This window comes from Cariama cristata, unplaced genomic scaffold (genome assembly GCF_000690535.1).
Source record: "Cariama cristata isolate BGI_N322 unplaced genomic scaffold, ASM69053v1 scaffold32466, whole genome shotgun sequence".
Taxonomy (NCBI): domain Eukaryota; kingdom Metazoa; phylum Chordata; class Aves; order Cariamiformes; family Cariamidae; genus Cariama; species Cariama cristata.
Genome location: NW_009623275.1, coordinates 20,095 through 46,568, shown reverse-complemented (window position 1 = coordinate 46,568; position 26,474 = coordinate 20,095). Strand labels below are relative to the sequence as shown.

At 34.7% G+C, this 26,474-nt stretch overlaps 1 protein-coding gene across 1 annotated transcript in view; it reads right to left on the bottom strand.

The window, feature by feature from the left end:
* CCSER2 (coiled-coil serine-rich protein 2) overlaps nt 1-26,474 on the bottom strand; it is a 56,049-nt gene that overhangs the window by 23,289 nt on the left and 6,286 nt on the right. Inside the window, exons 3-5 of the mRNA XM_009702670.1 lie at nt 11,544-11,634; nt 8,115-8,277; nt 7,248-7,443 (exon numbers count right to left, since the gene is read on the bottom strand). Coding sequence (XP_009700972.1) covers nt 7,248-7,443; nt 8,115-8,277; nt 11,544-11,634 — 450 coding nt within the window. The remainder of the gene's footprint in view (nt 1-7,247; nt 7,444-8,114; nt 8,278-11,543; nt 11,635-26,474) is intronic.

Below are 26,474 nucleotides of genomic sequence, written 5' to 3'. Positions count from 1 at the left end.
TGATACCTCTGGTACTCCTTTTATTCCCATTAAAATGCATGTAAGAAGTGGAGCAATAAAGTATTCTATAACAGCAGATTAAGACCTAATTGCAAAGAAAGTTAGTACGTCACATATTCTCTGGTGATTTAAATCAAGTACTCCAGCCCTATGCTATACCTGACTAATATTCAGTAGCAAAGCAAGAACTAAGTCCATTTGCATCAAATCCCTTACCACTGTCTTAATTATCTCAATACATATAATGAAAACAGGGCAACTGAAAAAAATTCAGTTCTAACACTATCAGTGGGAACATAAGCATCCCATTGGGAATATATGCTAGGATTAATCTATGAAACTTTTCTTGATTTGATTTTTCTTTGTTGCTCAGCATATTGCTAAAATAAGATTGGGGAAGTGGGAAAAAAAGTTAAAAAAATCAGCAGAATAAGGCTATCCATGTACAAAAAAAAGACTTTAGAATTTGCAAAAAGACAACAGAATTAGCAAAACAAATGCAACTGGTTATATGGACATGCTGGTTTTGGTAGCCTAGAAATTTACATGCTAAGATATCATAAAGTTTCAAAAACTTGGAAAGCACATGTACTTTTAATGTTTACGTAAAATTACTATAAACTTTGTGAAGGTATCACCACATTGCAATAGGCAACATAAAAAGTTGCTACCTGTTGGTTTTTAGCTAACATTTTTACAATAGTAGAATACATTATTTATTATAGCATTATCGCATCCTCAGAGCAGTTGCACTAGTCTGATATGTGCTAAATGTAAGAGATGGTCACGAAAACAATAACTCAAGATAGTTTGTTAGCCATATAAAAATGCTTATCAAATGCATTGAAAATTAAGTTCTACTTACAAACATAAGCAGCAATAAAACATTTTAATCTAATTTCCTTAGCAGAAGATTGCTTTTGAAAAACAGCAGCATTAGAAGGAAAAAAATAGCAGTTAATACTTTTAACTATTTCATAAATTTAAAACATTGCAACAAACAACTCAAACCTCATTCATTCTGGCAATCCTGGTACAGTTATTTTTAAACATTACTGGCAGTTTAGGCATGAGAACAACCTGTAATATGTAAACTCACAAAGGACTAATGTGCAGACATTCACATTTAATTAGTCATGTAGGGACAGTCTTCAGTTATAGATGGATTATTTTAACCTGATATAAATTCATACATATATATTTGCATGCAATGTTTAATCAAGAATATGCTCATTTAAGAAACAGTCAAGTAATATAGCAGTGACTGATCATTTCACAGTACTTTTCTTGTTGCTATGAGTATCAGCAACCCACGTGAATCGCTACCTGTCTACAGTGATCTTCAAATCAATCACATTTACTGGAAGGTTTTTGCTGGACTTAAGTCAACAGCATGCACTTCAGCTTTTGGCTAGTTTTGAGTGGTCCCTATGTAATAAACTGAGATAATCACATGCCTCAAGATATGTTCTAAAGAGGCTTATAAAATTACAACAAACCTGGAGTCAGAAACCATTACAAAACACCCCAGCAAGACTTAGAAAATCATCCTAGATTTACTACTAGCTACACAAAGGGAACAGGTGGTTGTGGTGGGAAAAAAAAAACAACCAACCACACACACACAAATTCCCTTCAAACACTTTTAGAATACCCAAAGACTAAAAGGTTGCTCTGAAAAAAACCAAACAAACAAACTTTACACTAACTTTTTGAAGACAAGTGCGAAGAGATGTAATTCACCACCTCTCTGATAACATTTATTATTTATCAGCATAGTGCCTATACAACAAATCCAGAGAAATGTCTAAAGCTTTACAACCATGACTATCAAAGTAGTCTGATTTCATGCTGAATATTATTTCAGCTTCATCTTCCTTTGTAAAGGATATCTGCTGAGAAAATTAATACCACCTTAGTTTTCTACAAACCTGTTGATCTTACTGTTTTAGGACAAACTCAGTGAGAGTTACAGATGCAATTTTTAAGTGTACATGTAGGCAAAATATGTAACAATCCTTTCTTCCACAAGTGTTAACACTGTCATGCACCTTATTTCTCTGGACAATTAATTTTCTACACATCAAATGTTTTTACATATCCACTCCCAAATGTTACAGTCCAACTGAAGCACTCGATTATATTCAAGTCTGCATCTGTAATTTTTAATCCATTGCAAAAACATGAACTGAAGGTTACAGGAATAACCCTCCATCACGGCTGTCACAGCTACACCACAACTCACCCAAATACAAAGAGCCACAAATTGAAACCTGTATTTTTGAGTGGCTGTACTTAACAGTTCGCTCTCACATCGATATTTTACAAGTGTGAAAACTTTTGTACAAGTGACACACAAATCCCTGTGGTTGCTTTACCTTACAAATTCCCAAAGATCTGATTACTGCTGTTGGTAAACAGAATACTAAACATTAATTTTTGTTTAGTGACAGATTATTATTTATGAAGAGATGTATCAGATACAAATATTTAATTAAGAACAGCCCAATAAAAAACCTCACTACCTTCGAACCTACTGTGCTGATTATACACAGCAGTACTTTACCTACTATAGATTGTTGGGCTTTGAGCACTACAGTATTTCTGCTGATAAACAGTTCAACAGGTCAAAAATGCCACATTTACTTGTATTTTCTCCCATCCTCCCAAGCAGTTACATGTTCTTATTTTATGTGCCTCTATTTTAAAAGGAAAAAATTAAAAAAAAGAAAAATAAAAAATACAACCAAAAGAAAAGTCAAGCTCCGTGACTAAATACATCATCATAGTCCCCAGAACATATTTCAACATTATAAACATGAGCCTTCTATACAGCGTACCGACAGTGCAGCTGTCCTCACCTGCCTGTTCTTTCCATCTTCACTTTTCCCTTTGCTTTCTTTGGGTGATATTACTTGCAGGCTTTAGTTAAAAGCTCGCAAAAAAAATAAAGAAAAGTTGTAGAACTTCTAGAAGAATAGAAGAGACAAGATAAAGGGTATTCTGTCTCAGAAGAAATCTCCCATATTGCCTCAGAGGAAGACACAAAGCTCAAAGACAACAGCTGTTTTCATTATACCAACATATTTTAAATTCTTCTATTACAAAAATCAACCCATTAGAAGCAAACGCATTTTCAGCAATTATCTTGTGGTTCCCTAACAGCACAACCTGCCTTTTAGCATGCAAGATTTTAAAAGAATATACTACTAATAGTATACTAATAATTTCATCTTGAGAATTCCTTCAACATTACAGCATCTACAGTTCATGAAGAAGCTGAAAAATGCTAAACAAATGTTTCTAAAGTTTATCAAGGTTTATTAAAGTTTTATCAAGGTCTAGCCTTTGATTCCCAATTCAAAGTTTTCTTCCGTACAAATTACTCATTTGAATTCCTTTGCCAACAGCATTTTTATAAAGATGCAAACAGAAATTTCTTCAAGTGTCCATCAAGTAGAGGGTGCTATTCACCTGCTGACTACTTGGCATTTGAGTGTAGTTTCATTCCAGTATCACTACAAACGAGTGTCATACAGTTTCCATTGCCCACTATCAAACGCTGTTACAATGACAGTTCAACAGCTAACCAACTGTTTTAAAATTTGCTAATCTTAATTACTATTGTTTGTTGATTTCTTTGGTTCTGTTTCTTCCAAGCACATTTAAGTCAGAGATGAACTATTTTGTGGCTCAGAAAAAAAAACCTAACAACTGTAGGTGCAATTTACACAACTTAATACATGACACAAAGAAACCTTTGTATCTCATTAATTAAATCTGTTTCTTCCTTATCTTCAGGCTTCTTATAACAAAGACAAGTATCTCTACAGATCTCATCAGATGCAAAAAGAAAAGAACACAATGAATACGGTACTTCAAAGGTACGCAAGTGACTTACTAATCTAAAGCCTCAGCAAAAATATATTGGTATATTTAACAATTTTGCACTACACACTTAATTTTTTTATTCATACCTCTTCATACAAATGGGCTAGTCATACCTGATAAGTTACAATGAAGATTTGTGCTTGAAAAAATAGAGTTCTTTTCCATTCATGAAAGTTAAGTTCAAAAGAAACATTTTTTTCATAAAACTTGCCTTCCTCAGAAAAAAAGGGCTTCACAGATCTCACAGTTCTGCGAACCACTTCATATTTCAGTCCTCCTTCAACTATCAGTAAGTGCTTATCTGAGATGAGACAGGGTGGTTGTGAATCATTGCTGCCAGTCTGGAGAGCAAGTTACTACAGAGGATGGCCAATCCTTGCCTAGATCAAAGGCTCCAGGGCATCAGAAATAGAACATCCCTATTTAATTAAGAATTGTACTAACACATTAGCTCTGTAACCTCAACCTAGAGCAGCAAGTTGAAGAAATTGAGGTGGACAAGGAAGGAGGAAGAAATTTTTAACATCAAAAGAAAACTTATTTACTATTAAGCATGCAAATGAAGTACCTTAGTCAATGTTTGAGGCATTAACATTTAGATGTCAATTATTACGAGACTTTCAAAGCATTTTCTTCTTACAAGACAAAGTTAGTGCTCCAGTTAAGCATTAAGTGAGAACATTCACCAGTAGTTCAACATCCGCCTGTAAATAGTTACAACTGCATTTACTGTAAGAAGAACGTATGTTTTTCACTCCATATAAACTAGTGTAACATTACTGCAAAATCAGAGGAGGTTATGCTTGCTACAGTGAAAATTTAAAAAACTCTGCATGAGATAAGACTCCTATTCCTGATTTCACTGTTTGAAGATCCAGAAATACGGCAGTATGTGATGAGTAAGTAGACAGCATGTGTACTGCTGGCATTGTTCTCCCGGTCACATGGAGTTCAGTAAAGGCTAGACTACTCAAATAGCTACTTATTTTTCCAAGCAGAACTGGGAACACAACACTACACTCATGCTGTTGCAGCTATGTTGCTAGTAATATTCAAGATAATTTATATACGGGTTAATGTGAGCTACAGTCACAGCAATGAATCTAGTATAACACATTAAGTGTCCCTAGGAATCTGCTGGGTATACATTCATTAAATGCTATGCTCTACAGTAAGCCACACTGCAGTTGATTAGATAATTGTGTAAAACTGAATTATAACATCTTACTATCTTACTATAACTGTTCCTGTGAGACCTCACACCTAAGACCTGACTACAGCTCTATTTCTACCTATCCAAATTAAATAATATTGCTAAAAATCATAACTGGAAAAAGGTAACACTTATACATTTAAATGTATAATATAGATCGGTGAAGCAAATATAAAAACAACTTCTTCCTTTAGTAAAACCAGTGTTTGAAAGGAGCTGACTTTGTACCTTGCTTTTTTACGTTTTGTAAGAAGAGACCTGTTGTATGACCCGGACTGAGATCAAGTCCTAGTTCAGTGTTCAGACTGCTAAAGTTCATGTAATTGTCTTCAAAATTATACTTCTGTCCTTTACAGTAAGTAAAAAAGAATTACAATATTTTTTACTCATTTCTGTTAGTATAAAGCTCAACACTTTCAGGAAAGGTTTAACACTTAAAAATAACAAAAAAATATTTCATACAAGTTTTACTCTAATTGTTTACTGCATAAAGATAATAAAGGTCTAAAGTTTTCTTTGTAGCAGGTTAATTTACTTTTATATTACTATTCATATTGTTTGATTAAAAGGCTGGATAATACACAGGGGAGTAGAATAAACATTCAGAAGTCCAGTGATGAGTTTTGGAAGCAGCAAGTCAAAAGAGGGGGTGCTTAGATCAGGAAGACAGAGAGAAGTATGCTTGACAAAGTTTGAAGGGAAGAATAATACTTATTACAAAACTTGCTATTACAGGGAGGGAGGGGGAGAAGATCAAGTTTTTGTCATGAGAAGCAGCAAATTTTGAAGACTGTACATATTAGGAGTAACTGTTCCTTCTATGAGTTTAAGTTAGTTTGTTTATTTTCAAAAAACTTAATCTGAGCTATCTGAGGCAAGGTTTGTGTTCTGTATCTTTTCAGCAAAGTCTGGCTATTATGAAGTAGATCGAGATTTTAAAATACAATATTCTGCAGGGCCAAATAGTATTTGGTTATAACATGCACACCTTTACACAATGAACTACTCATACACAAATCACCTAAGTTGTTCAATTATCCTTGTGTTAAAGGCATTAAAAGCTCTGGATAAAGAGTTCCCTGCTATCTCACGTACTAATTGCATGCTTGAGGCTGTCCAGAGGCACACTTTCTGCAGTGCACTACTCAGACATTAAGTTCTAAGGACACCTTCCCTCTCTGACACTACCTTATTTTTGTTACAATTGTATTTCTGATTTCGTCAGTGGAAGAACATCCCCAGTATTCTCAGTTACCATAAGAAGCAAATGCTCACATTTCTAAACGGCACAGTCATACCCTTGGATTAGCCTCGAGGTTGATTTGCTTTGTTTTGCTGTGTTTTGTTTTAGTATCTTACTTTTAGGGCACAAACTTATTTCCATTACATTATCCTGTCAAAAAAGAACAGCAGTAAATCTAATATTAACAAGAACATCACACAGATACTTTTTAACGCTAATCTGTATGCCTCCAAAGAAAGTCTCATGGACTTTTTTTTAAGGTAGCAAAGGTATTTTTGTAGCTAAAATGCCATACTCCTGCTCAGTCATCCAGCAGTTTACCAACTCCTACAATTTGCGAAGTTTTGAGGTGAAATGAAAAAAGCTCCTTAAAAGTTTATGACAATTCAGTGATTTCATACACTAGAAAGGTTAAATCCGAGCACTTTCAATAGTGATGACTCAGTAGGATTTGCTAAGCTTCTTGTCAAAACACACAGGAGAGATGAAAAGAATGAGGAAAACAAAGCCTTAAGAAAAAACCTATTAGCATTGACTTGCTGAATGCAAGTTTGATCAATGGGATCGATTTTAATTTTTCTTTTTAAATTTTTTTTCTACCCCCAGCTTTTTAGGATCTTAAATAAAAGTTTGTCTTCACATTCACCGATTTTTTAATTTAGCATTATTTCCTCAGAGAAGTAGAATAAGAATATTTAATATTTTTGCAGTCAGTAAAGTGCTGAAAAAATAGAAAAAGTACTATTTTAAATAGCAATTTAAAGTGCACACTTTCTTGAACACTGTAATTCAATATATAAAGCAAATTACAATAGTCTAATAGTGCCAAACAGAACATTAGCCCACCTAGGCTCACTCTCCAATACACTTTACTGCTTTTGTTCCATTTTAACAGCTCACCTGGTGCAGTAATCTCTTCAGTTTCAATAACTGAGTTTTTACAGCTGTGCAGTCTTGGACCATGTGCCGAAGGGTCATTTCATCAAGCATCACAGTATTCTCCGGTAAGCCCACCAGCTGTCGAGGAGCCTGGTAAAAATTTGGTGCTCCATAGCTTTCAAAGTGACCAATAGGAGATTCTAGGAAGTTTGAACCCCTGAAAAAAAAAAAACAAAACAAAACACAAACACCACACACCAAAAAATACCCCACAGTGATGACACACTAGAGTTAGTGAGCGTTTAGTAAAAAAAAAAAGTGTCATGTAGCATGGGCTATATTCACATGCTGTGGCATAAAGCAGAAAATAAATCAGAAAGTGTCAATGCTATTTCACTTAAATTCTGGGCTTTCCTTCCCACTTGCATAAATCGCTCACAGACTAACAACTACAGAACTACAGTATCCTAAAACCAGTTTGCTCATCAGGATTTCTATAAACTCCGTCATTCAAGCCTATAAGAACTATAGGATTACATTTAATTTAAGAACAAATTAATAAGTAAAAAGCTGTCCAAACTCCAAAATGCAAGTGATAAGACAGAGTAATGTTTTTCCACGGAATACATACGGTAATTTAGTCAAGCATTCATAGTATCATATAGACATAAGTAACAAATATATGGATTAAAAACTGTGACAGAAACAAAAGTTTTGAAAAGAAATTGTTATAAATCCCAGTAATGTTCCCACTAATACATGTAATTTATAGACATACAACTATTCTGAAAATGTCTTGTACTTAGTATCACTTGAGACCCTTTGGTACCAAAAGGGATTTCTCACAGGATTTTAATTGTTTGGGAAAAAAAGAGACAAGTCCTTTACCTGTTCAAATCATTTTTATCATGGATATAGTGATCAGTATGGCCAAGATGATAGTGATCCTGTGTATTCCATCGCTGTTGTGGTGCTCTTTTCCAGAATCCTTCTTGATGTTGCCTACTATTTCTGTCTTGTCTATCATAACGGCTCATATTTTCACATTCCTCTACAGAGAGCATGAAGTAAAAAAAAGGTTAGAAAATTTGTCCCTAAGATGCTGTAAATAAAATATTTACTATCTGCTGGTGACAGATGTAGTGTAAAGTCTGTGCTGTTTGCTCCCCCTCACTCCCCCAACTGATCCAAAAAAGTATCCCAAAGTATCCAAAGTTTAGTGATCCCTTTTAGAACTGTCAAGCAGATTTCTGTGATGACGTCACATTTTTACTAGCATATAAACTTGTTACAAGAATAAGTAACCTGTAGCAGAAACTACAGAATTCAGCCTTAACAGTATTTCCGGTTTTAGTAGAAAATCATTTGGGGGAGGTAGAGCAATGGGGAAGAGAAAAAAAAAAGTCCAAAAGTAACTTTTTCCTGTCTTTCTTACTGACAGTATTTTCAGTCCTTTAAAAAGTTCAAACAACTCACAAACACAAAAAGACAACATTTTAGAAAAAGGCCACTACTTCATTCCAAAACAGAACAGTTTCATTACTTAAAATATATATACACCTCATCCTATTCATCTTGTTTGTTTTTCAACTTGAGAGACATTTAATCTTTACTTATCTGGACAACAAGCATGATTTAAAACAAGCAAACAAAATCATCTCTTTAAAACACTAACTTCTGCAAAGCAAAGCAGATTCCACAAACTTCTTAAGGGAACAGAAGCTATATTTGGCCACAGCTTGTAAACCACTAGAAACAAAGCCAAAACAACCGCTATCCATGCAGTCAGACACAGGAAAAAAAAGCCATAAACTGCTATTCTGCCACCGCACTTTCTCCTTCACTTACCCAAGGAGCTTTTCCTCACATTGTCAGTCCTTTGCTAGGAGAATAGCTCTACACAAGAGAGCACTGTTTTATCCGGCTGCCTACTCAGGCATAGTTGCGCACAAGACGCTCATAAACAGGCCTTCCTTCCTGCTTAGTTCCCAGCCTGCGTGTTGTTGGGAAGTGAGCCCAGTTTTACCCTGTGATTTAAAACTGCCATCCTCACTCACTGCATACTTGTTGAGCTAGAACTGTGGCTATAAATAGTGTCCAAGCAGCATCCTAGACTCCAAAGTGAAACAAGGAGAGTTTCTGAGGACCTGGAAAGTCCTTAGAGGCTGACGTCAGTGAAGTCACACAATTACAAAAAAAGTGTTGGCAAAAAGTATTGTTAAACATTATTATAACAAATACTGATATCTGCAATTCAGTTTTTATCATCTAGTTAAATAACCAAAAAATTAGGTAAGAAAATAAACTTGTTAACCTAAAGTAAAAGAAGATTTATTTTCCTTTAGAAGCATCCTTCTACAGCTCAGAACACGTGAAAATTCAAGTGAGTCTCTTCAAAATAAGCCCCCAATAAGTTTATAAGTAATTTTATTACTATGATTTTCAGCTTTGGAAAATGAAATTGACATGCTGAGTGAAGACATACGGATATTAACAAACAGTAAGTTTTGCTTTTTCAGGTGGTCATGTTTACTTAAGGGAAAGCCTGGAGGATGCTTTTGAATTCTTCTTTCAGATCCTCTTTGCTAAAAATTCAGTGATTTCAAGATAAGAAGTGATTATAGCAGAGATACCCAGTTTATGACACATTAATTTTATATGGAAATCCAACTTTTTAAAAAAAGCTGAAAATAATGGTAGTTAACTAATATTGATCTCAAACAGTAAGTTTCTCCTCCTGAATCAGCAGCTTACACAGCAGATTGTCATAGTCACAAAACACATTCCAGCTACACAAACATTATTGATGCTTAGCTGTAGACATGGGAGTAGATTTAATATATTGATGCAATTAAGAAAGCAGTGAATTAAAAATTGCATTTCATTTGTGTCTAGATTAAGTGGCAAACATTAACTTTTTATGTTTTTGTGGCAAACATTCACCTTTAAAATACATGTGTTTTTAACAGTTTTTAAATTAATAATTTAAATTGAATTACTGATGCAGACACAGTGCATGTTTTATAAACAAGGAAACTTATGAGAAATTGATCTACCCTTTAAAATTGTTTCCTAGTTTTTTTCCCCAACAGACTTAGAATTACCCTTAGTGAAAGAATATCCCCTAGGCTTGGATTGTTACTCATTCTGGAAAATTAAAAAAGTAAAAAATAAAATTGTATACCTATCTGGGCTGAAAAGTTCAATACTAGCACAATTATCAATAAGTGCCTTTCACACAAGTACTTTGGAAAACTTATTCTGAGATTTAAAACATTAAGTACTGCAATTCATATGTGCACACTGTTAAAACATGACGTGCCACCATTGTGGTAGATGGAAGACTACATATTTATTTACTGTTAACTTGGCTTCATATCTAACATACACACAGCAGTCTTCACCCAAAGAACTCAAAGGTACTCTTAAAAAAAACTGAATTTCCCCAAACTTCAGTAGGCAGCTGAATAGTACATAAATTAAGGAAAGCCTGTTTTCTTTCAATGCCTGTTTGTACAGGGTAGGGCGTTACACTCAACATTTCTGTTCATTTGAAGATACATAAGCCGCCACTGAACTTGAAGGTAAAGCTAATACCCGTATTCATATGACAGTGACAATTCTCATGAGTAGGTCAGGAATGAACAAAAGCAAATGCCTCAAACTTTTCCAGGCCAGGATTTGAGAAAGTGTGGCAATAATTTGCTTTACCTAGTTCATTCTAGTCTGGATTTGTATTATTTTAGTGGCAGCAAGGTACCACTATTCACCCCGTGAAAAGTGCCAGCATCCTCACTGACAACAAGAGTGCGTAAAAGACATCTTGAAAAAACACATCTTAAACCTTAAGGCTTCTGTTACCCTGAATTATATGAAATATATTAGGAGATATTGTCATTTTGTACAAGAAAACAAATTATTATTTCAGAAAGAATTACACTGTCATTTACTAAAGCTGCAAAAATGCTATTCCAACATTTCCAAATATAGCAGAAGCACAAGAACAAAGGACTAACTTAAAAGTTTGAAATTTATTCTACTAAAATAATTTAACGAAACAGTGTTCAACAAGGTTGCATTTTTAGAAAAAGCAGTAAATTTCTAACTTTAGAATTCTTCAAATGTAAGAGATGTATTTGGGGGAGCAGAAATATCACACTTCCTACCTTTCAGAAAAGAAAGAGTTGTTATTTCAATAAAAAAACAATTTGAAGAGTGCAATGGTTTATTAAAGCAGAAGTCAGAACAACGCAACTCAAAAATCTCTTAAGCGCATAATGCAGTTTCACAGTAGGACTGCTTGGCTAATTTACTAACCTTTGTCATGAGGCGGGTCCTCAGGCAGGTCCACATCAAGCATGAGATCATCATCTTCAAGATCACATGAATCAAGATTATTCAAGATATCCTGCAAGAAAGAAAATATGAGATGAGGCTGCTTTCATGATACTTCATTTACCCTACTGTCATAACAAGTTTATTTCAAAGCTTTGTTACATTTGTATTGTACACATATACAATGCTATCAGCAGTCTCCTGTCTTTAGAGACCAAGGTCAACCCTATTCAAGATCATCTATACAAACAACAATCATCACACCTCTAGCAGTATGATACAATAACAGTGCTAGATGAAACAAAGATGGATTAAAACATTTTTCTGCTTGTTGCCTATGGAACACTCCAAAGATTTTTCTATTAATTAATATCCTGCCTTCTCCCTAGTTGGAAGCATTTTAAAACAAATTTATTTTTCTCACTTAGAATTCAAAAACAGCTTTGTGAAGAGAAGATGTTAAATGACCTTGTTTTAGCTCTCATATCATACTATGGTAGTATCATTGAAAGGAAGAGGGGGGAACCTATATTATCTCGAGGTTTTGGGCCAACAAAACTTAAAATATGCTATTGTCAGCACTAAGCTCTGCTTCTTTTTGTCTTTAAGACTGTGGTTCATATAAAGCTGTTTCTAAAGGGACTAACAAGCTGTCATGTTGCATGGGTGTGCTAACAGTACAAGAAAAATGCAATGAAGTGTTAGTACTAAATTGAATTACACATATTATGTATAGTCAGTCAGGTATATGAAAGAAAAAGGACTGTGGCATGGGAAAGTCAAGTTAGTGTTAAAAAGACCCCTCTTCCTTTAAGAACACCAACAGTAGGAAAAACTCAAGAGGTCAAGGCTGTAGAATATTCAGCTCATTGAGCAGTCAGATGCTGCTAACACCATGCTACTGAAAAGCTGCATCAGGCAACGAAGGGCAGTACTTGACCAGAGAACCCAGACTACGTTTTACTTCATTATTCAGAGAAAGCTAAACTTTATTAATACCAAGTGATTATAACACAAAGTAGGTCTAAGGAAACTGTTCATGGTTATACAGCTCTGAGTCTTGAGCTCTATTCTTCCCACATATCCCTTAAAGCCACAGCTTTAAGGCCCAAGATTCAGGCACTTCACATCTGCCTCTTTTCCAAGAGCAGAAATGCAGATTTTTCTTAGGTATAACAGCTACACCTAAAGATGACTCATGGGACCAATGTTGAAAAATTTACCAAATACTAAGTAAAGTAAGTGTTTTACTAATTACTTCTCACTGGATAATAAAGTGATCATCAAATACTTAACTGAACACTTGCATACAGACTATACACAATACACTGCAAAACAACATGGACTTGGAAAGCTATCCCTTTGCTGGCTACCATTTATTAGATTTGCCTTGTCAAAGATGTATAGGTGAAAAGAATATTAACAGGCATTTGTCTAAACTGCTGGTCCAACTGTTCTTCAGCAGTCTTCCTATAGTGTTCACAAAGGACTATGTATTTTATTACACATGGTAGAAAGAGCTAAGTATATTTTAAGACTTTTTTTTTGGTGACACCGAACATTAAACATTCTACATTTCTGCAGGGGAAGTTATTTATTGACTTAGGAAGGACAGTATGAGATGAAAATAGTTAATATGCACTTTGTAAAACATGAGCAATATAAAGGAAAGATGGAATACCTGAGACAGAATCACCTGGTTTTGTTGTATTTCAAAGTCCTACCTGAATTATTTTGTTTACACATAGTACTCTAAGTATTTACAGGAAAAACATAGAAAACTTACATATCAGGGCATTGTGAATAATAATAATAACAATAATAATGAAACCAACCATGGAAAAGCTTCACAGAGAAATGGAAGCCATTTAAAGGAAACATGGATTTAACATTTGGGAGAGCAAACTGCCTGTATATATTTTCTTCTTTTTGTTTCCATTAACTTACATTTTTCCAGGAACTAGAAGATTTTTAACTAACATGTTTCTTTGTTTTTTAAACAATTCTGCAAAATATAGGTGCGTTTGAGAGGCAGCTTCGGTTTGTTGGTTGATAAATTGTTTCTATGCCATGCTTTGTATGAACAAGCATTATTTTCTTCTGCTGCATGGAACCTTAATGAGCATGACAAATGAATTACAAACAGTGGCCACAAACCTATCAGAAAGTTGAAAATGTCATTGCTGTGCAAAAGCATTTAAAAAAAGCACAATATAAAAATGTAGCATGTCAGAGTGTTAACTAATAAACCTAGATAAGCCACTTTACTAGCTTTGTACCAGAACTTCAGAAGTTAATGATGGCAGAGAAGGTCAGCATTTGAGATGCCAAACATACTTTTCTGTCAACAGTACATTTCATTATGCTTCCCTAATTATATATTCCTGCACCACACTGAGGCAACTCCATGCTAGAAGACACAACTGTGAATATGAAGTCTTTGTATTAGCTGGGCCACTATGTGAATGCACTCTGAGTATTCCCCAACAGTATCTACTCGGGAAACATAACATAAAAGCAGATGTCAGCAATGTCATCTTGAAATAACTATAAGATAAAGTACAGGTTTCATCAACACATTAGTGCATATAAAGCCTATTACAGACTTCAGTTGGTTTTCTTACTACTGTATAATGAATTGATGTTAACTACATGGCAGTAACATTGTTAACAAGGTGTGCTTAACAGCATTTATCACCATGAAGTGATTCTGGGCAATGAGCTCAAACAGAAGAGGAAAAAAAATTCTTCAAAAAGTGTATCAGCTCCAACCCTACAGAATATTACATGTTTTGGTAATTATTAAAAGTTACAGTAAGCGAGGAATCCTATTTTATTTGTATAGTTGAAAAGAATAATGCATATTAAAAGGGACATGTGACTTCATAAGGCTGATTTAGCACTAAATTTTCAAGATGGTACAACCTAGAAAGAGATGAATTTGGGATTTTGCAATCTCAAACAACAATGCTGTCCCCAAGCTCTCCCTCCAGAAAGGTTATCAACTGAACACAGACATCAGTGCTTTGTTCTCTTACTGTAATAGAACAGGAAAAGCATTAGGTGAGAAACAGATGATCTATGACTACTGGTATAAGAACTGAGTAAGCTGAGAACCACAACAGCAGAAAACATTCATACTGCTTAAGTAGATGGGAAGAGACCAAACAGAGAGGCAAGGGTAAGGCTGGCAAACAATTACACCACATTTAGCAAGTTTACCTCAACATTCTGCAAACTCTTTCTGTAGCAATTGCCCTCAGGTGCTGTTTTACCAAAGGTTAATTAAGCACACACCAACAGCTCACCTACAGCAGCTTGGGGCTTTTTTGCCTAATTTGTTGGACTCAGAGTTCAGAATCTCTTTCTCAAGAGGCATAGCAATACTCAGTTCTTAAGACCAACGCTTTGGAGATTGGTGCACTGTAGAGCAGCTACTTTTGCTGAAGCTGAACAAATTTAAAATCCAAAATAAATTCATGTCCATCATAATGAACTGGAGTAGCAAAATATTATTTTTAAAAAGTTCAGTTCCTAAAAATTCCTCATGCTACATGCATCGTAAGCTCTCTCTTCCACCGAAGTGCAGTATTTTTCAGTCCACCAACTTAAGTTCAATTGAGCTTAACAGCCAGACCTATGCAAAAGCCCTGATTCTCAGCTTTCTAATTTCTTGACCTAAGTATATAATGCAACTAAAAATAAATTACAAGGTGCCCAAATTAGAAGAAGGATAGATGTCTACATTTCCTCCCTATTAAATGTAAAAGATGTTGACTAGTGAAAGCTTATGATACAAAGTATATTACATTGGAATAATAAAAAAAAAGAGAAGTCAGGCATTGGGGTTGTCACAGAAATAAAGCGCAATTCCAGATAAGCAATCTTCAAATAACTTCAGAGAGTAATCACAGAATTGAGAAGAACCTGAGCTCAAAATACCAATTCAGTACCCTTCTTTTCATGCCAAGGTATGCTATCTTGCTTGAAAAGCAATTGCCCTGAGGTAGTCATGAACTGTTGGTGAATATTAGGAACAGTGTTTTACCTTTTCTCACAATTCAAGATATCAGACCTCATTCATTTGCTCTACCTTTAGAAAGTAGGCTGTGAAAGGCAAATAACTAATTATTTTTTGTTACTGATTTAGTGAGTTAGGTCTTGTTTCCAACAATAATCATGCACTTCTGAAGTCAGTGGAAAATGGAAAAGCTCACGTGCAATTTAAGCATTCCATAGTGATGACTTAAATTGAATACACATAAAAATTTCTTCAGTTTGATTTGCTCTACATCCTGATTTTTTTAAGCCTGTATGCACAATTTCTTTGACCTTTTACTTTCTTGCTCAAAAAAGACCACTGAGCAATGTATGTAGATCATTTAATATAGAAGATTACAACTCCTTAAAAGCTTCAAACAAAAATATTAAAGGACAGATATCACCACTTTGGGGAGAATAATGAAACTATAGAAAGCATGTCTACAAGCTCAAAATTTGTCGGCAAAAAAATCATCTATCATCTACAGAACAAGTGCACAAATACCTTTCTGGCATGCCTAGCTTTGATGTTAGTCTTCACATAGTAATTTCCCAGGTTACTGAAAATGCATTTATAGAAACTTTTATCTGACATTAATGTCATCTAATTTAGTAAAAACTTCACTGTTAAATCTGGTTGGATATTGTGAAAGGTAAACATGCTAAGCTATTTCCAGTATATATTTACAAAGTTGTTTACTTAAAGAACACAGCAGTAATTACAGGTCACTCTGTTGAATGATAGCATGTTATGGCACATTCCATTTATTTAGTTATACTTTGATCTCTTCATATAAACACATCATCAGGAGGTTAGAATCAGACTTCAGATTTGTAGTTATTCTTACAGTACCATGCTGTATTCCTTTTGATGAAAATGTATTAAAGTATCAGTAATGACCAATATGAAATCAAGGTTATTTTATGACTTCCATTAGCTGAAGGTGCTTTACTTATTTTGAACATTGTTAGTCTTCATGGCCAAATTTTAGGCTCAATTTTTCTACATCTACCTCAAGTTGATTTCTGGTTTTCAGTAAGAGAGTAAACAGTTTCTCAGAAACTGTTTAAAGATAAAGTAATTAGTCCAAGATCAAGCAAAGAAATTTGTCCGCATAAAATTTTTTCTTCAGTTTTTATGTTAAAAAGATCTCATGGACACATACTAGAAGAAAGCTTGACATTTAAATTTCCCTGACAGTTCTCAGAAATTGAAAGCTTAGTTTAGGTCAAATTCAGGCACGGATAACAAACTTAGAAGCTACTGAAAAACTAATTAACATATCAGAGCAATTTAAGCAATGGCTTAAAGAATAACATGTAAATCATCCTATTTAAAAAATGCATAAATAAAAAGCCCTTTGAATAGAATTCTATCAGAATCTCCAAAATAACAGAATTAATTTTATAGGTCTTTTGGATAATTGCTATGGAGAAAAACATTTCAAAAATACAATTTTATATGAAAAAAACCAAGTCTCAGAATAACTAGCATCTCTGTTTTACAATGTACTTCTCTGTGAACTTAGAAAAGCGGTTGTCAAAGTCACTAAATCCTTTAAAGCAGACACATGTCCTTGTGATATTCCCTCAAAAAAAAAAAAAAAGAAGGAAAAACAAAGTCAAATATCCTGGTCAGATGTCACTTTCATTCTTTTACTACTACCAAAGTCACATCTCTGCAGTTGTTAAGATCTCCCAGCTGGATGCTCCTGGTGTGACATTAGAAGACTACAATCAACATGTGGTTGTACTTGCAAAACAGAACACCTTTCATTGTCTACAAGAGTTCATTCACTTGACTGAAAGTAGGTAGCATTGCAGTAAGATGGCGTAATTTTGGAAGAACAACAAAAATTTACTGTGTTTATACGATCCTCTGTGCTTTAATATTCCAAATGAGTAGAAATTGTACTATGTTGCATCTGAAAGTGATTCATGTCTTTAGAGTGTCAAAGTGTATTACAAGTCTTATGCTATACTAAAAGGGCACCATTTCTTATTTCAAATATTCTTTTGCAAATAAAACCTAGATGTGCTTTATGCTCAGATAAACTAGCAGCTTTAGATGCATGACATTCCACAGATGTTTCCACACTCATTTTCTATGCAGTTGCATATTCTGCATCTGTTCTGGCCAGATGCTAAAAAGTAAAGATTTTGGGTTTTCCATAAAAAAAGATATTAAGGAGGGAAGAAAAAAACAAAAAGATGAAAAAAGACCACAGAAAAAAGTTCAACAAGCCTGAGTAAAGGAAGAGAACTACAGAACAATCTGTCCAAAAAACTCAAGGGAAGCAAAGAGTTTGAGAGTAGTAGAGAAACTAACAAATTATCATTTCAGGTACTTGAAGAATGAAAAAAAAAGTTTTTAAAAACAAACACTGAAACAGACTGCCTACATCAGTCATCTGAAGGGCAGCTAAAGCATAACTGCAAAAGTCAAACACGATTCAAGGCTGACAGTAGAGACAAGAAGAGGGAGTCTTCTAGGGTCTTTTTTCAATGCTATTTTCAGCATTTGACAACATCCCAGATAGAGAAGAGATAAAGAAAGAAAGAGGAATTCAATACAGGTCTCCAAAAAGGCAGTGTTACATAAGAACTGAACTGTTAACTGAAGGCAGAAAACAGAGACAGATGATAAAGATACAGGAAGGCATATACCATACTTTAGGGCTGAAGGGAAAAGCCCACTGTAAACAGTGTCATAAGAACAGAGGAAACCACCCAGGGAAGAGAAAGGACAGAACTCTAAAGGAGTTATTTTAAATGTTGTTCATTGCAAGTCACATTAAAAATAATTAAGTCCAACACTCAAACAAGTATTTAATCATTTTGTTCATGCTCTGTAACAGAAGGCTGCTGTGGCTGCCGTGACAACAAGAACTTTGTTCTGAAAATCCAAGACATTTTCTGTTTAACTATTAGATATAAAAAGTCTTAAATAAAGATTTATTATTCTTGAAAACATTTTTGTAGAGGCATTATATATTCTACCTAGGTTTACTGAAAGTAGATAGGAAATAATTATTAGGCTAAGTTATTACCTACTGTATCTCAAGAAGCAGCTATGCTTGTTTTTAATTACAAAACCAGATGTCAGACTGCGTAATAAATCTATAGCACGATGAAGGGAGAGAAAGAAGAAAACCAGAAATATTAACCATTCTGTTGAGACTTCATGAATTCATAAGCAACAGCACTTTCCAAACACGCAGCACAAACTCAATCCCACACCCACAAAAAGCTTTCCTTGACTGCCACCTAGCCACCCGTAATGAGCCCACAAAAAAGAAACTGAACAGGGGGTGAAGCATTTTGGCCATCTTTCTGCAGAACTGCAGCAAAATTTAGAACCTTTTTAAATTTTTTTTTTAATAAGCAGATGTTTTTGAGTAGGAAGTTTCTGTTCCACTATCAGGCACAGTAATAGAAAGCCACCAGCAGCAAGCATAAATAGTAACATAGAAGTAGCAGAGGCTGAGGACAAGCAGTCCTTTCTACTTGTTACTTCGTCTTTCAGAAAACGTCTACCGATTATCACCACTTCAGTGTTACTTTCACAGTTTACCTACAAATAATGGAGCATTTTACACTATAAAGGAACATGTAATTGCCACAGATACTCATAACTGGCAAATATAATTGTGAATTATTCTCATTCTGCTGACTTGCACTTGCATTAGTAGCGTAAAGTTCAGCTTAAAGGAAAATAGAAATGCTTCAAATAACCCCCAGCTGAGAAAGGAATAAAGCCATAACCTCAAAATTCAGAGAAACACCATGGGCAGGGCTGCTATCAGGAGATCAATTAAGTTTCCTCTGTGTAGTAAGTTTTAATTATACCCTAGCTAGATTTCTGGGGTAATATGAATATGACTTGTTACACAGCATTAATGTGATCTATTCTTATACAGTCAGCTTAATATACTTGTTTCTAATTAAAAACAAAACAATCCTCAAATACCTCCAAACTATTTCCAAATAATTCTGTTTTTGACCAATCTCTAAATGAACTGCTAACAACACAGGAAGCATCCTGTCATTTACTTGCACTGTTGCAAAAGTATATTCTCACCAAGTTATCCCGATACATTTCAGTAGTATGAACCAAGCACACAAAAACAATGAAACGCTGTTTACTCAGAGCCACCTCGTATGTTGAAAAATGATGCTTTGTTAACTTCCAGTCTCAAGGAAGATGACAATTTGAGTTATAAGGTGAAATCAGATTGCAGTTGGTATTACTATGGCCTGAATGCAGTGTTAAGTGTTCTTGAAAAGAAAATAAAGTTAAAGTGCATCCCATATTTAGAACCATAGGGACAATAAGACTGAAATTGGGTGTACATGTTTCATCCAGATGGACCAAAGCTGTGTGTACTGCAAAAACAACTGACCCCAACATGCATAAGACACTGCCCCTCCTCTAAATTTCTGGTGCTTCACAACAGAAAAGAAATAGGAAAAAGATTTGACACCAATGTTCCTATAACTTCTTAGGACACAATTTTAAGTAAAAAAGAAAAGTAAAAAGGAAACTGTGTGCCAATCTAGGTGTTGTTAATCAAGTATCTGTAAAATGTTAAGAAACTCAGTTAGATGGGTTAGACTTATGTGTCAATTTGTTTTACGTATTTTTTTAAAATATACTTTTCTTGTTTATGCTGATAACTTTGAAAAATACTCCAACTTTAAGACTACTGTTCTCTTTGGGCACATGTTTACTTCCTCACCATGGTCTGAAGATTTCCTAGGAGTAAGGAAAACAACGTATGAGACTTAAAAATTCATGAATACAGTTACATTAACTACACTACAGTAGTTCTGAAGTCCTTCTGCTATTTAAAAGTGATGCTACTTGGTAGAATAAAGAAAAAAAAAAGAGAAGGAATAGCTATAAACTCACTAAAATGTAACACTGGACATGCAGTTACCAACTTAAACAGGAAACGTCACTTATAAGCTTATGAAATAAAAGAAGTGCCAATTTCTACCAGTATTTATTCCCATATTTCACACAACACGACACCAGCTGCTGCTCTCTCTCCCTGTCTCCACCATACAAACTCATATCTGTCATTAACAGCTACTACAAATGAAACACAGGAGTACAAGTGAAGTTGCCTTACTTCATTTTACCAGCCAAAACAGCATGAGAAGATTTACTGTGTCAGTTCTGAATTGAGCAGCTCTCACAAGCATATATGCTTTCCCATCGTAAAGGAAAAAAGGTAATTTCTCATAAAAGCTTGCTCACAAAATGCCATGCCTCTCAAACCAACATCACAAGAGGTTTGTGCACTGTAATATAGGTATATAACCCCTTAATAAAATTTGACAGCAGGGACACGTACATCACAGAAGAGACAGAAACGCCATCTCATTAAGTAACGCAGTTTCTTGCTACCTCCCATTGTTGTAATAGTTAAGCTCTGCAGTTGAAGACTAGAGCAGTGGTCGGAGGGTAAACAGTGGCTATTTTCACTCTGAAGGCAGTCTCTGAAACCAGTCTCTGCTTTCATGACATTTCCTTTCTCTGCCATGGGCAGAAAAGAGTTTGTCAAAATCTGCCAGAAGAACGGTTGAAGAACCCTACTAACAGAACATACTGAAATAAGTTTGCACTCAATTCTATATTAAGACAAGTAATAATACAGACTGAGTTTTACATAGTAGTTGCACAGTTTTCTACTAAAAGCTTAACTGTGGACATGTCAATGAAGGATGCTCTCCCACTAATTTAGTATGTCCAGAAATATTATCTCTTCATAATGGAGACTAAATGTAACAAGGTGACACTAACTTTTGAGGTTTTGAAATCAGAAGCAAGCAGTCTAACGGTTTTCCAAATGTAAATTTTTAGGCATAACAAAGTTTTTTTTAGAAACTGAGGATATGAAAAACAAATGACAGATATTTCTATACTTACAATATTGGAAAAATAAAAGCAATTATATTGACCTAATGAAAACTATGAAGTTAGAATAGTACAATCCAAGTGAGTCAGCGTCATTTTTGTCAGATTCTGGAACATGACATGAAGATGTTGGGACAAAAGAGCGTGGAACTTGGACATGACCTTATAAGCTTAAAACAGAGGTTACCAGCAACACCAGCTTCAGGTAAGTGGCAGACAGATGCATGCCAGTGAAAAAACACCTTTCCAGGTTAACATCTGTATTAGATTCTAATCCCAGAATCACTGTATTTCTGAGCAGGAAGTTTGAATCCCTTTATAAATTTTAGAAAAGAGAGTAAGACAAAGCTCTTTCACACGGACATCCTATACAGAAATGGCAGCTTACCAAGATAACATATTTCAAAGAAATCCTTTTATATCACAAGATTCAGGCATGGTGTTTGCCTTTTTCTAGAATGCATCAGTAAAAGTGAAAATCTCACAGAACACTTCCTGGGTTACTCCAATGTCTCTTCGCTAAGAAAAAGATTGGCCTACAAACCCAAAAGTCAGGCTTTCAGGTAAGCGAGCGTGAAGGACCAATGAATTATTCAATCTGTCCTGCAGGACAGGATTTCTTTGGTGATGAATGCAACAAATGAAAATTCTCCAAGCAGAAGCAGGAAATATAGAACTCCACGCTGTCATTCCACATTAGTGATGCTACATGCTATATAGCTCTGTCCATAAAAATGGTCTCCAGTATGCTGGGCACAGAGGGGAATGTGGAAGGAGGTACGCCACAAATTGCATAGTATCTGACACCCTCTGGGTTTGCTCTCAGTCGCTTCCCAGGAGGTTCACAGATACTTATTTGCTTTCTACAGTGTGTCCACACCTGATTAGAAAGATTTGCCACTGAGAATTTCAGTTATTGCCCATACAGATCTACATGTCTGCATCAGATGATTTCTGAAGTGCCTTTATCACTGGTTTGTTCAAATACTTTCTAGGTATTAAGTAGAAAAAAATTACCTTCCTCTACACTGGTACTAAATTATCACAGACAGAAACGTTACTCTGACATATTCTAATTCTAATATCTATTCACATACCTATATGGAGAGATTGCCCAGTTGCCTCCTCTGTGGTCCAGTTATGTCACAACAGTGGCCAGATAAACTTGGCAGCAGCAAGACAGACTAAAATATCTGGGGTCTCACAGCCTTGTTAGGCAGCATCTTCATGTGTCAAAAAAGAACCAGCTACTTCAAAATCCAAATTTCTCTAATATAGGTCTGACAATATTCCAAGACTAGAGCTGTTATACTTAATTAAATATTGTTATACCACAAGAATAATGCCTTCTCCTTCCTTTCAACCTCACTCCCTCACTGAAGTACTGGGCATCTAGTCATGTAATTAGTATTCACTGTACCAAGTTCTCTAGCAAAGAAATAGATTTTTAAAAATATCTAGAAGCATGTATTTATTAATGACATAATGAATTCAAGCCAGAATGGCACTGACTGAGGTGAAACCATTCTTTGGTTTCAGGCACAGAATGAATTCAGACCCTTCTTAAGGAAACACCCAGTTGAAGTATACAAGCTACTGTAAGGAAGCATCATAGAAGCACATAATGCAATTAATTCTCTGTATTAGCTTAATCTTTTGTTAGCCAAAAGTCACGTATTGTAACAGAGGAAATGCAATTAGTCAACCCTGTTCAGAGTACAGACTGTCAAAAAAATACAAGTGTGTTTTTTTTAATGCTGTCCTCTGCTTTGAGAATGATCTTTATTGTTCTTTGCTGAATGATAAATATATCAATAATGTAATAGATACTGATGATAACACCAAGTATTCATTTTTAATTCATCCATCAATCTAAAAAGAGAAAAATAAGACAAACTCTGCAAGACTTACTGAAGGTCACAAGGTGTGGCAGATCAGCAGTTGGGATATCTTTACTCATAGATCATTTAACTATTTTCTATACTAATAGTAAGTACACTCAATCTACTAGTGAGCAAAAGTATTTGGCTGATTCTGTCTCTTCCTTGGGAAAAAAAGAAAGATGAATGGCATACAAGTCTCTCCCAATCGGAAATCTTCGCTTATCAAGGATTTTAATATCAACTTGCAGACAGAAAAGCAAATACAAGAATGGGGAGGAAAAAAAAAGCCTTAGATGTTGGAATGTAGAGATTTCAGTAACAGCTTAAAGACACCATGAAAATATAAATAAATTTAAGAGTCTTTGTTTCAATAATAAAATAATATGTATATACATTCTTTCATATGAAAATGCAGATTTTACACCAAAGCAGTTACTTTTTTAACTTTTCTTTTACATCTACCTTCAGCATGTTAAAATCTTAAGACACTTCACTTGCAACATGAAAACCAGAAGAATCAATCAAATTTCAATTAGCTCATTAGCTGGAAACTGCTTTTTATGCGTGCTTCTTCTAACTAGCTTGCACCTGAAAGGCTCATTTCAAGGCTGCTCTTTTTAGAAAGTTACAGCAAATAAAGAAACATCCGTGTCAAGAAAAGATACATACTTGGTTTCACCACACCCTATTAAATGGATGAAAATGAAGCACAAGACCTTCTGAGTACTCTGTACTGAACACCCCAATAAATCAACCACTGCTTCTTATAAAAAACTTAAGAAGAATGCAACTCATTTTTAGCATGCTACTTAAATTGTGTTCATGTCCGTAAACATTGCTTTTAATTCAGAAAGATTTTGTGCTGAAAATGCTTCCAATACCTGTTATATAGTGCTGCTAGCACAGTACGGAGACTCAGTATTTACCTGTTTCGAATAAGCATTGTACTGTTACCAAAACAGTTTCAGCACTTCTATCATAGCATTACGTAGTTCCATCAAAAAAACACACTGGGCGAGAGATATCTTATCTCAAATGGTAACCTCTAAGCCATTCACGCTTCATAAAAGTCTCCCAAATACTACGTTAAAAACAATCCTTACATATCTGAATGGCTGTTTTATTCCATATTTTTACATTACCTTAAGCTTACTTGCACTTGTATTTTTATTACAGTTGTAACAAAACAGTTCAAAATTTTAAGAGTCCAGCCTCTCATAGAACAAGAACTATGGCTTTGGCATTAACCTCCTGAAGAGGACGTACAACTAAAGAGAGGAAACGGGGTAGAAGACAATACCTAGAAAACTTCACTCTACAGAAGTAAATGTATTATAAATACACACATTATGAGTCTGAATTCACATAAGAAATTACTTATTTGAGAAATCAAACTGACAACTTAGAGCTTACTATAAAGTCATTTTGAGAGGTGAATTATGAAGAAAAATTAAGGTAATTAACACTAAATTACTGTAACTAAATTACTGTAAGAAATCAGTGATTAAACTAAACAATGCTATTTTAGAAGCTTATTTTCTCTTTCTCAAAGCAGACTGTACTTCAGCATATTTCACTGTGAGTACCTATACCTCATGAACTTGAAAGCATTCTGCCCAGTCTCAAAAACTAATTCAGAATTGCCCTTTCCCAAGTTCCAATCAAAGGGAAAAAAATATTGCAAAACAAAAAAGAAGTCTTATGAGATTTCAAAAATTACCTAGGAAAGGAAAAATGTAACTATTTCATACTCCAGCTAAAATTCTGGCCACATGTCAAGAAGTGACAAAACAGATTCACTCCAATGAGATCCAAATTTCATCCCAAGAGCAATTAAATTCTCAGCAAAGCAGCTAAAACCCATCTGCCTCTTCAAAACAGATTTCAATTATTATTCCATAATCCTATATCCTTATAATCACATTGATGCTCACTCTGTATATACCCAAAATACTGGCTTTATTTATTTCAGTAAAAATTAACATAGCGGAAACATTCATATTGTTTCTAGAGCCTACAGTAAGAAAAGGGTCAGAAGACTTGATCTCTTTTGTCTTTTTTCTAAAATAAGGTCTCGATATGACCTGATAATACAGAGAACACTCACAGAAGCTTCCTGTCTAAACCTATTTGGCCAAATGAAATTGCTTTAAAAGAAAAAACAAAAACACACACCACAAGTTCTCTAGAGAGTATTATGAAAGAAGCCAAAGCCAGCAGAATATTTTCAGTTCGAATTTTTACTTCTTACCAACTATTATGCACTACAATATTGTCATGTCTTTAAAAAAAGAGCACATACTTCAGAACAACATACACAATAACAGCTGTATTATCTATCCTATTCTAAATGTAAATAAAAACTTTGACTCTCCAAAAAATATTCAAAGTTTCACTTTGAACGATCACATATTAGAGCTTATGTTTCTCATGCGTCTACTTAATACAACAGACAGGAGAAAGCAAAACAGTTCAAACCTTATTACAGCAAAAGAGTGCTTCATTATCGGTTAAGCAAAGGAGCAATGAGACTCCAGTTCGGATGCACGTTTTAGACTACATTACTTATATTTATGTTGAACAGTATTTCCAGACAAAAATTAATGAAAGCAAAAGCATAGCAAGGTTGATATACTATAGGCCAAGTTCTCATTCCAAGAAATAGGAAGAAAAAAAATTTATGTTTCCTGCACTCTGAAGTAAAATTACTTCAGTTCTAAGTAGTTATTTCAAAGACCATTGTAGAAATCAGACATTCAGTCCTTCAGATGTGACTACCAAACTTCTACTGAGGGAATGCTAACCCTCTCAGCTGCTAACTGAATAGGCACAAGCAAGCAAAATATTAATACACAGTCTCCCCCTCCAATGAAACAGAATTCATCTATAGGAACTAAGAACTCTTTGGAAAAAAAAATAAAAATCTTGGTTTCAGCTTGGCTCTGTAAATTGTAAAGGTTTTTTGTTTAATGAAGAGTTACATTGCAATCATGAGCACAATTCAAACCTAGAGACACAGCAAATGTGTAGATCTATATTAAGATTTGTTGTTTCTGGTTTGTTCTC